The sequence below is a fragment of the Trachypithecus francoisi genome, unplaced genomic scaffold, assembly GCF_009764315.1.
Source record: "Trachypithecus francoisi isolate TF-2019V2 unplaced genomic scaffold, Tfra_2.0 Lachesis_group1, whole genome shotgun sequence".
Taxonomy (NCBI): domain Eukaryota; kingdom Metazoa; phylum Chordata; class Mammalia; order Primates; family Cercopithecidae; genus Trachypithecus; species Trachypithecus francoisi.
In genome coordinates this window covers 82,668,354-82,679,955 of record NW_022681454.1, presented here as the reverse complement: position 1 = coordinate 82,679,955, position 11,602 = coordinate 82,668,354, and the positions used below count along the sequence as shown (strand labels likewise).

Genomic DNA, 11,602 nt, shown 5'->3' with positions numbered 1-11,602 from the left:
TCGAACGAAATAATGCACACGCACTTGCACAAAACTCGCTATATTATTATTACATTCTACTTTAAGACTGAACATGAAAATCATGCAAAAAATTGTTTGCAAATTCAAGCCAGACATCGTGTCATGCTTACCAGAGAAACGATGGTATTAAGTCAAGCACCCCTTTTAGGGCTGCAGGCTACAGGAACAGTTTCTATGGTCTATGCGCGTGCATCGATGAGGTTATCCACCCACCTCCTCCACTTTGTGTGTCTGGGTCTCCAGATTTCATTATAAAGAGGCAGAGCCCATCAGAGAACTTGATCCGCAGCCAGGAACGGTTTTTTCTTGCTCTGGTCCTTTGTCAGGTCTTTGTTCCGCCCCTGGCTACACTCTAACAGAACCACTTACTGGCGATTCACAGGAGGGGACCGGGCGGCGGGGCGGGGCGGGGCCTGCGGGGCGCGGGGCCGGGACGCGGACCCGGCGCAGCGATTGGGTTCACCCTGGGGGCCGTGCTGCGCGGAGTGCCAGGCTGCGGGCGGCGGCAGACCCGGGAGCGGAGACAGGCCCGCCGTCCCCGACGCCGCCGAGCAAGTCAGCTGCGCGCAGCCGCGGCTGGGAGACCGACGGGCAGAACGACCGGCGGCGGCTGCGGCGACCGCGGGACGGGACTGGAATCCGCAGCTCGGACCGCGCCATGGACGGCACCGACAACGCGACCCTGCTCTTCGCCCCTCTGCTGCGGGACAACTTCACCCTGGCGCCCAACGCCAGCAGCCCGGGCCCTGGCACGGACCTCGCCCTCGTCCCTGCCTCCAGCGCCGGCCCCGGCCCCGGGCTCAGCCTCGGGCCGGGTTCGAGCCTCGGCTTCACCCCGGGTCCCACTCCGACCCCGGAGCCCACGACCAGCGGCCTCGCGGGCGGCGCGGCGAGCCACGGCCCTTCCCCGTTCCCTCGGCCCTGGGCGCCCCACGCGCCCCCGTTCTGGGACACGCCGCTGAACCACGGGCTGAACGTGTTCGTGGGCGCCGCCCTGTGTATCACCATGCTGGGCCTGGGCTGCACGGTGGACGTAAACCACTTCGGAGCGCACGTCCGCCGGCCCGTGGGCGCGCTGCTGGCCGCGCTCTGTCAGTTCGGCCTCCTGCCGCTGCTGGCCTTCCTGCTGGCCCTCGCCTTCAAGCTGGACGAGGTGGCCGCCGTGGCGGTGCTCCTGTGTGGCTGCTGTCCCGGCGGCAATCTCTCAAATCTTATGTCCCTGCTAGTTGACGGCGACATGAACCTCAGGTACGGATCTGTCTATTCCTTGGGCATCTGTCTCATCCCAGCCGCGCGTTTACGGCCGTGGGCTCAGGACGAAGGACAGAGGCAGTGTGGGGGTTGGAATCAGACGTGGAGGAAGGAGGAGGAAAGGAGAGGAAGATGATGACTCCCAGGCTTTAGAAGTCAAGGCCGACCTGCAGGTTGTGCTGCTGGGGGAGCGAGCTAGACGGCGAGGGGCTGCTCCAAGGCCGGGATTCCATGCGCAGCGCGGCCCTTCAGCAGGGTCCCTCGCCGTCCTCTCCTAGCATCGGGCTGGCACCGCAGGTCGTTGTCCAGTGGGAGACAAAGAGAAGGGGAAGGCTGAACTAGAACTCGCCGGCAACGTAAAAGTAAAATAGGGCTACTGGCCCGTCAGAGAAACTAATCTCACATAGAGGGCAGGATTGTTGAATTCACCCAACAAGTAGCAGTCAGCAGTTTTACCATGGCTTACCTTGCAGCAGGCTTGCAAGGAAGAACGCTCCTTCCCCTCAGAATCATCCAGGCTCAATAGACTTTATAAAGCCGAGGGCAGCAGTACTGAGACAGGGGGCTTGTTTTTTCCCCCCTGCCTTGGGTTCATAATTCCACTGGTCTTAGACGTGCTGCTCTCTTGGCACTCTCCTTGGATGATGTAGGTTCTGCCCAGACTTCAACCCTAGGACTCGCAGTCTCCCCTTTCACCTTCTCAACAAACAATAAAAAGGTTGGCTGGCTGTTTGACTCAAAGCTCGTTCTGATTTCTGCTCATTCCCTTTTCTGCAGCATCATCATGACCATCTCTTCCACGCTTCTGGCCCTTGTCTTGATGCCCCTGTGCCTGTGGATCTACAGCTGGGCTTGGATCAACACCCCTATCGTGCAGTTACTACCCCTAGGGACCGTGACCCTGACTCTCTGCAGCACTCTCATCCCTATCGGGTTGGGCGTCTTCATTCGCTACAAATACAGCCGGGTGGCTGACTACATTGTGAAGGTAAGGCCCCTCTTCCCTTTCCATACTGGCTTGGAGAGCCCTTGATCTCTGACCCACAGCAGAAATGTGAGGAAGTTTGGAGAAGGGAGAAAGGAAGAAAAGGACTTGGAAGTAGTTTCATGGATAAAATTTTTTAAAAAAGGTTTATGCTACGAAGATAACTTCCACTTTTGGGATTCCTAGAATAATAGCTTTAATTAAGACACAGCTTAATCAAAACCAGCATAAAAGAACTATCAGTACTCATCTGGAGGAAACAGATCATAGAGGGGTGGGGAAGATGACAGTGTAATTAAATGGCAACATATTTTCCACTAATTGTATATAATTAAAAATCAAAGCAGATTAAATAAAATTACTTTAATAGAATTGGTGCAGTATTTTAGAAATGCATGGCTATCTTTTCAAAAATGGAACTGGAATTCTGAGAAACTCTGTAGTAGGTTCCTTTAACATTTTATTAAATTTTTAAAAGTAAGTTGATACTAATAGGACAAAAAGTAATAGAAAAGTTACATTGTAGTAATAGAACACACAAAATATTGGCTTTAAAGCACAAAATAAAATCGGGTCCTGGATAAATAATGGAGGTTATATTGCCCTCACTAAACGTGTTTCTTTTTCTTTCTCCATTGCAATATTTATGGCTTCTAAAGCTAGTGAAAAGATGGGGGATTTCTATAATTTGTGCAATATTTCTCCTAAGGCTTTGATTTTTTTAAAAATTAATGCTTTCTGTAGCAGTAGAGATTTTAGTAGTTTAGTAGTAGTTTAGTAGATTCTAGTAGTGGACTGGAGGAAAAAAAACTTTGTAAAATTAAGCTGTCTTTGAAAATTCAAAAATAGTAGTGAAAAAGAATAAACCATGACCAGGATGCTGACTTCAGGTAATTAATCAAATAAAATACGAAACTAGTACTGCAAAATGCACAGGCAAATTCCTTTAGACAAATGAAGAGAAAAAGAGCCACCTTAATGTTTCAATTATGTAGATTGAAGAAGACATAATCTTTTGTTTTACTTAATTTATTTTCTAAAGTAATCTGATCATATAGTCAGCTTTTATTAATATGAAAAGTAGAGAGTTCTTTTCTGTGCATATATCCAGCCCTGAGTAAAAGAAATCCTGCTCCATAATAAACATGTATATGTGAATGTAAAAATATATGTGTACATGTAAATACACATATATTAATACCTGTTGTGTATATTCATACTTTTGCGATGCATTAAGAACTTGTTAATCTTAATCATTAAGCTAATGCTATTAACGTGATGGCATTTACTATAAAACCTTAGGAAGTCTAAGAGAAAGTCAGTCAAATGACCTACACACCAAAAACAGAAGTATATTTAATAATAATATATTAATAAATTAATGTATTTAATATTCAAATATAATAGATCAATAAGATTAGCTACCTTTGAATTTAAGGTTAACCTAGCCCTATTCTTTAACACACTATTAAGAAACGGTTTATATAATTGTTACACCTTTGCAAACACTTCAAAATGAGCATTCAATGTCAATGCTTGCCCAAATGATTTAAAATAGTTCTAAGGGACTTTGGAGCCAATATTTCAAAATGAAGAAATCAGATTGTCAATGCTTTTAATGTGACATACTTTGAAGTGGTATGCTTTTACATGTAATAGCTTGGTTTCTGCCAATTGTACATCTGTAGTATCTATACCTTATATAATAATTATTGCGGCATCCTCTAGGGTAGAATTTGTGACCAGCTGATAAATTTTAAATAATTTTTTGAGTGTAGAGTCATGCCAGTCCCAAAGACTGCAAAAGGGGTATCACAGCTATCCAGGGAACCAGAAGCAACATTTTAGCTGTTCTCTCTGGATCTAGTTTCCTTCCCCTGCCCACTCCTCATTAAAAATAATAAGTTAACTACCAGTAAGAAGGAGGAGTAGGAGAGGAATTTTTAGGTTTCCACCTTACTATTCATACAGCCTGTTTTATTTGAATGAGTGAAATGTACCAGTCAGAACATCAAGATGACATGTTTTATACAGAAGTCAGTTGTACTGTATCTAAAATCCATCTATTGTAATAATACCTGAGCATCATTAGAGACTTACAGATGGGAAGTTTCTCATGAACAAATGAAAAAGGAGAAAGTTGCCAAATTGCAAAGAATTATTCACATCTTTACTTACATTTTTTTCTCTTACATAGGTAATTGTTTCAATATTGCAAGCAATCCTCTGCAATATCTTTTCAGGGTTAAAAAGATCACACACTGAGCTTCAGACATTTTAATCAAGTTTCACAAGTTTTAACTCATGTAAAGTGAGAACCAATTTCTTATGGAAAACATGGGGTTCAGTTCAGGGAAAGTAAATATCCACTTGTCTGCTCTAATGATCAGACCATACCTGGGGTATGTGCTCAGTGCTAAATGCCCTGTTTTTAAGAGGCACATTCACAAACGAAACACATGTTCAGAACAGTCAGGATACCAAAACAAAGTTACATGATGGAGGCTTTAAGTCTGGGGACTATCTGCCTGGAGAAGAGTAGCCTTCCCTGATAACCGGTTTTTAAGCTTTTGAAGAGCTGTTTTTCAGAAAAGCTTTTTTTTTTTTTTTTTAAGAGCTGGTCTTTGTTGCTCCTGACAGCCTATATCCAAGTCAATGGCTAGAGGCTATAGAAGGCAAATTGTCCCTCAACATAAGGACAGGCCTCCAAACAATCAGAGCTGCCCAAAGTGGCTCTGGATGCTTCCTGAAGAGGTGGCCTGCCCGTCTTCAGAAATATTCTGTCAAAGGTCCTCCATTTTGTGTTGGAGATCATACTAGATGGGTGTTTTCTTCCCTGAGCTTAGGATTCTCTCGCCTGAATTCATCTTCAACCATCTCATTGTAATTTTCTATTACTAGGTTTCCCTGTGGTCTCTGCTGGTGACTCTGGTGGTACTTTTCATAATGACCGGCACTATGTTAGGACCTCAACTGTTGGCAAGTATTCCTGCAGCTGTTTATGTGATAGCAATTTTTATGCCTTTGGCAGGCTACGCTTCAGGTTATGGTTTAGCTACTCTCTTCCATCTTGCACCCAACTGCAAGAGGACTGTATGTCTGGAAACAGGTAGTCAGAATGTGCAGCTCTGTACAGCCATTCTAAAACTGGCCTTTCCGCCGCAATTCATAGGAAGCATGTACATGTTTCCTTTGCTCTATGCGCTTTTCCAGTCTGCAGAAGCAGGGATTTTTGTTTTAATCTATAAAATGTATGGAAGTGAAATGTTGCACAAGCGAGATCCTCTAGATGAAGATGAAGATACAGATATTTCTTATAAAAAACTAAAAGAAGAGGAAATGGCAGACACTTCCTATGGCACAGTGAAAGCAGAAAATATAATAATGATGGAAACCACTCAGACTTCTCTCTAAATGTGGAGATACACAGGAGCTTCTGTCTTGCTGAAATATTGCTTCATATTTATGGCGTGTGGTAGTGCACATGGTTAACATAAAAGATGAAACTGGTTCACATCATACATGTAACAATTCTGATCTTTTCACTTTAAGGTTTGCTGGTGTATTAACCAAACGTTGTCACAAATTACAAATCAATGCTGTAATATAATTTGCACCTGGGATGGCTAACCTGAAGTCTGAATTAAATGTGCTTTTTAGTTTTTACCATCACCAATTTCTATGACTGTTGCAAATACTGACGCTTTTAGAAAACAGGGTCTTGGAAATGTAGAATTTTGGCGCACTATCTTATGAGTAAAACCAAGCTATCTTTATTAAGCATAATTGAGTTTAGTGTAATTGTTGTAAAAAAAAAAAAGTGTGCTTGCTCTACTTAAAATTCCTGACAATGTTGAATTTTGATCTGTATTCAGAAAAATTCCAAAACGGGTCAGTTAAATAAGGAAATATACTATTTGTCAAACCAGTATCAGAGAAAAGTTACATTAATGTATTTGATTATTTGATCTGGTATCTACTTACTAATGAATAATCAACATTTTTTCTAGTGGACAGGCCATGTTCTTTTCGATTGGTCTTCTGCATTTATGTAAACACACCCCAAAACAATTTATCTTTTGGAGGAATGATTTGGTTGGGAAATTTTGCAGAACCACTCTGGAGCAGAACAAAACGGCACCTCCCGGTCATCACTGGGACTGGGGGAAGGGACATGCTCCAGGGGAGAAAACAGTTCGCCTAGACGAAGATCCCTAGGTGGTTCTCCATGAACTCGCGGAGGGGGCTTAGTGGGTAGTCTCTCAGAGCAGCTCTTAGATTAAACTAGCATCTGAGTTAATGAGTAATAACAGACCCAGAACAGTTCCCAAACCTTGGCACTTTCGCTCGCTTAGCCAGAGGCACCTGGTCTAGCCTTGGCTTCCTGGTGCGGGGAATGCGGGGGAGCGGGGGGGGGGGGGGGGGGGGGGGGGGTGCGCAGGCACCTGGAACAATTAGGGCACCGGGAGTAGCCGACTCAGCTGATGCCGGTGATGAGTTTCTCTCATTGAAATCCTCCCCATCTCGGGCGCCTTGGTTCCCTTACGAATCAGCCCTTTCATCACAAAGAAAGCCCTCTTTCCAGATAATCTAAGGGTCACTGTGCCAACATCCGGGCGTGGGGAGTTTCCGTAGGGAGAAGGACGGAGAGGGGCCCCCTCGGCGGGGACGCGGGCCGATGGCTGGAAGGGCGTAGAGGGCGGTGCAGCGTGAGAGCCTCAGCCGAGGGCCGTCCCCGCCTCCGCTCGGGCGAGTCGCCTATTTAGGATGCGGCGGCGGGCGGCAGCTGTGCGCCCATGGCGGCCCTGGGGGACGAGGTGCTGGACGGTTACGTGTTCCCGGCGTGCTCCCCCTGCTCGTACCCGTACCCGGCGGCCACCAAGGGCAAAGGCGCGGCGGGCGGTAACTGGCAGCACCGCGGCGGGGGCTGCCTTCCCGCCGCCTCGTCCTTCCCGGGCTGCTGGAGGCTGACAGCCGCCGAGTACTTCGACAGCTACCAGCGGGCGCAGTTCATGGCTCTCCTGGCGCAGGCGGGGCCGGGCCTCGGGCCGCGCGCCCGGAGGGCCGGCAGCTGCGACGTGGCTGTGCAGGTGAGCCCGCGCATCGACGCCGCGGTACAGTGCTCGCTGGGGAGGCGCACGCTGCAGCGCCGGGCCCGCGACCCCGAGTCCCCGGCCGGCCCCGTGGCCGAGGGCACCACGGGCGGCGGCTCTAACTCCCAGCAGCCAGCCCGTCGAGGCCTGGAGCAGGGCAGCCCCCAGAACGGCGCCCCGCGGCCCTTGCGCTTCCCGCGCACAGTCGCCGTGTACTCGCCCGTGGCCTCGCGCCGTCTCACCGCCTTCCTGGAGGGACCCGGGGCCGCGGCGGGCGAGCAGAGGTCCGGGGCATCGAATGGAGAGCGGGGGCCACCGCCCGCGAGGGTTCAAGACCCAGAGGAGGGGGAGGTGTGGACGAGGAAGGCGCCCCGGCGGCCGCAGTCCGACGACGACGACGGCGAGGCCCAGGCCGCTGTCCGAGCGAGCTGGGAGCAGCCGACCGACGGTCCCGAGCTGCCGCGGCGAGAAGCCCAGGATGGGGAGGCGGCTCCGCGGTCGGCGCTAAGGAGCCCGGGGCAACCTCCGCCGGCAGGGAGGGCCCGAGACGGCGGCGACGGACGGGAGGCGGCCGCTGCGGGAGAGAGGCCGTCGCCACGGAGCCCGGAGCCGGGCAAGGAGCGGCTGCGCTTCCAGGTAAGGCCTGGGGCGGTCAGGGCACAGGAGAGCCCGGGGATGCCGGTGTCTTCCTGGGGCCGGGCCCTGTGACTGCTTCGGGTACGCGTGAAGGTGCGGCGCTTCCTTAAGCGTGGCCACTTCCGTGTTTCTGAAACAGCCAATGACCGCGACAGGTGTCTTCCCCCACAGCAGTCTCATGTCCCCGACAGCCTGACTTACTCGCCGCGGCTGCTCCACAGGCTGGCCAGGGCAACGCCCTTGGGACATTCACAACCCTCATATTTGCACTGTAAACCCTGGGCAGTGGGCGTGTAGGCCAGTCCTGACCGGGCGGTTGGATGACCTATGAGTACGCACAACTGAACTTCGGGAGCACTTGCAGGCAGGAGAGTAGATTCCGAAGAATCCCTCTCCCATTTCTGCACTAGATGTGGCAAAAACCCTTCAACTGCTGAGATTCTGGTCAGCAATTCTGACTTCTCCTTTACAAGCTTCCAGGCTATTGGAAAGCTGGAGCTCCTAAAATGCCCCTTCCTAGGAATTTGCTTTGCTTTTAAAAAGCATCCCCCCCCTCAGAAATCCAATACTGCGAAAGCATTTGGACTGCTCAGTATTGCCACCCGAGAGCAGCAGGCTGAACCTTTAAAGGGCTGGGGGCACGCAGAGGGCAGTTGTGACCTAGCAGAAGTGGAAAGGCACAAGAGGTAAGAAGCCCGAGGGAGTCCTTCGCGGTCTCTTCCACGGCCATCACAGGCTGGTATTCCTTTTGAGGGGCGGTGTTGGTGGCGGTAGGCTGATTGTGTGAGGAGTGAATCGAGAGGCCAGGGCTTTCCAGCGTGGCCATGCACGAGCTGTGTGTGATCTTAGGCCAGTCATAACCTTCCTGGACTTAGCAGTCAGTCTCACAGGTGAGCAGACTGAATTAAGTGCTCCCCAGAGTTCCTTCCAATTCTAAAAGCCTAACTCTAAAAACGTGTGTATAACTGGTTACTCACGGGGAGGGAAGAAGGGAAGTTTAGATAGCACTACTTTTGTTCATATTGAATATGAATTATGGCTTACGTACAATTTCGGTTCCTGGCACTACTGTTTGGGAATTAACTAGCAGCATGAAGAATGTGATCTTGGTGAACCCCTTAAAGTTCCTTGGATGTGGAGTCTTATTTTTCTTCAGCTTAATACCTTTCATGTGTGCATAGTCTAAGATCAGGCTTCATCTTAAAAGGACTCCCTGAAGAATCCCAAACTTCAGAGAACTGTTTAACTATTATGTCCCTACTTATTCATTTATCAGCCAGCCTTATGAACTGAGTTAATCTGGTAAATGAACTTTAAGGCCCATGCTTGCTTAATTGTTTGACTAGGCTATTAGCTCACTTAATTACTGTATTGAAGAGGCATACCCAAACCTGACCCTGCTTTCTTTCATGATCTGGAGTGAAGTTGACAGTTTCAGATATCAAGTAGATCCTTCCCAACGTCTGGAAATGAAGGATAATTCAGGTCTTATGTTGGTTAAACTGACATATCCTGTTGTTCAGTTCTTAGAGCAGAAATATGGCTATTACCACTGCAAGGACTGCAACATCCGCTGGGAGAGTGCTTATGTGTGGTGTGTACAGGGAACTAACAAGGTAAGAAATACCAAGTGACTGGCATCTTCTTGCTGAAAGTGTCAAGGCGATTTTGTTTTATTTTCTTTCTCATCACAGGTTTACTTCAAACAGTTTTGCAGAACTTGTCAGAAGTCTTATAACCCTTACCGAGTGGAGGATATCACCTGTCAAGTAAGTCAGATGTTTTGCATTTTGTCTGACCTGAGCTGTCGTAGAGGGTTTTTAGTATAGTTTGAGTATACTTCCAAAAAGAGGCCAGGTCCCCAGACCTTAGGTTTCAACTGGCTTTTGTTAGGAGTGGTAGAAACAATACTCACCTGGGAAACGGGGCCTTGGTGTTAGCTTCTTTCTGCCCTTGCAAATCCTCGTTAACCTCTTCTAAAATTGTTAACCTCACTTGCGATACGAAAGAATACTTGCCTTACTGGCTACTTAGTCAGATGTATAAGAAAATTAACAAAAACATGCTTGTCAGCTAACATGTAGTAGTCAAGGTTGACTTTTACCGAAATGCTTCTTAGGAATCACAACCTCAAAGTATTTAGTCTAAGCACATGGGGTTAGTTTGTCTTGCCTGAAAGCTCACAAAGGGGGACAGTTTAAGATAAATCTAAGTTGTCTAGCTTTATGGGGAGTTGACTCTAACGGTAAGCAAGCAATATGTTAATTAAGCATTGCTTAAGCACTTGCTTGCTATTAACTGTGCTAAGGGGCTTAGCTAATCTTTAAGAGGAAAGAAGTGTCTAAACTCGCCTCTTATCACACAACTAATGGAGTCTGAATTGCCAATTGAGACAGCCTAATCTGTCCCACGTTGGATATTGACCCACGTTGGATATTTAGGAAGCATTAACATCCTGGGGTGGTGGAGAGAAACTAAGTATGGCAAGCCACTTAGAATCACTTAGATCAGGGCCGGGCATGTTTGTAAAGGAGGATGCCTTAACCACTCTGCTCTTGGTGTTCGTTGTCAAATTCATCCCTGACTTGTTCGCTACCCTTCCTCTTAAAGAGTTGTTGCAAAAGAAACTTCACAACTCATAATTGGATCTGATGCAATATTAGCAGCACTACAGCATGGTTAAACACCCACTATTCCTAGCCCTGTTATTGCTAGGTAGGTAGGGATGTAGAGGGAAAACAAGATTACTACGGGACCTTGCTTAGAGTGCATTCAATAAGTACTTGAATGGACTAGAGAAATGTTGAAGTCCTAGGAAATCACCAAGGGTTTATCTTCTGTATGCCCTTCTGTATTTTTTTTCCCCCAGAGTTGTAAACAAACTAGATGTTCCTGCCCAGTAAAACTGCGCCACGTGGACCCTAAACGGCCCCACCGTCAAGATTTGTGTGGTAGATGCAAAGGCAAACGCCTGTCCTGTGACAGCACTTTCAGTTTCAAATACATCATTTAGGTGAAAGTCAGTGTTGCTGTGCATGCACTGATGGAGTAGACGAGTGAGCTTTTCCGTGCCTCTCCTCTCCACCTCTCCCTTCTCAGAATACTTCATGAAAGGCAGTGTATTCTGAAAAAGCCTTCAAATAAAGGTATTGCAACACAATTTATACATTGCATAAACTCTGTCTTTGAAAATAAAGTTTCAAGAGCACTTGTCTTGTGCTAACAGTCTGGGCCTGTCACTTCACCTTTATGAATGCTTGCTGATGGCAGAGAGTGGGCCAGGCTGAGTTAGGCTGTGGCTACTTGGAAAACAATTTAGTAGGGGCTCGTAGACGAGGTATACTATTTAGGCAGCTCTGGAGGACTGAAGCTTAGAAGGGAGTTAACTGAATAAAAAGCCATCTAGCGATTGTGCCACTGCATTCCAGCCTCCGTCTCAAAAAAGAAAAAGCTGCCTAGCTGTAACATTAAGGGCACTCTTTTGGGAGAGGTGGAGGCAGAGCCATTTCTTGGTTACGTGAGACCGCTGGGAGGTTAACGGTAGAGTAAGAATGCTGAATGGCGGTGATGGGGTAGGTAAAGGCTTTAGTGTCCGGGTGACTTTAGGAGGTAAGCT

General features: G+C 48.0%; 2 protein-coding genes across 2 annotated transcripts; both read left to right on the top strand.

Moving 5' to 3' along the window:
• Window positions 1-488: 488 nt before the first annotated feature.
• SLC10A4 (solute carrier family 10 member 4) lies at window positions 489-5,933 on the top strand. Its single transcript, XM_033214733.1, has 3 exons — window positions 489-1,269; window positions 2,050-2,260; window positions 5,159-5,933. Exons 1-3 carry the CDS (start codon window positions 680-682, stop codon window positions 5,669-5,671), a joined length of 1,314 nt encoding a protein of 437 aa, XP_033070624.1. The 5' UTR covers window positions 489-679; the 3' UTR covers window positions 5,672-5,933.
• A 1,120-nt stretch (window positions 5,934-7,053) lies between these two features.
• ZAR1 (zygote arrest 1) lies at window positions 7,054-11,204 on the top strand. The gene is made up of 4 exons (XM_033214734.1): window positions 7,054-7,986; window positions 9,510-9,602; window positions 9,681-9,755; window positions 10,856-11,204. Exons 1-4 carry the CDS (start codon window positions 7,054-7,056, stop codon window positions 10,997-10,999), a joined length of 1,245 nt encoding a protein of 414 aa, XP_033070625.1. The 3' UTR covers window positions 11,000-11,204.
• The last annotated feature ends 398 nt before the right edge of the window (window positions 11,205-11,602 follow it).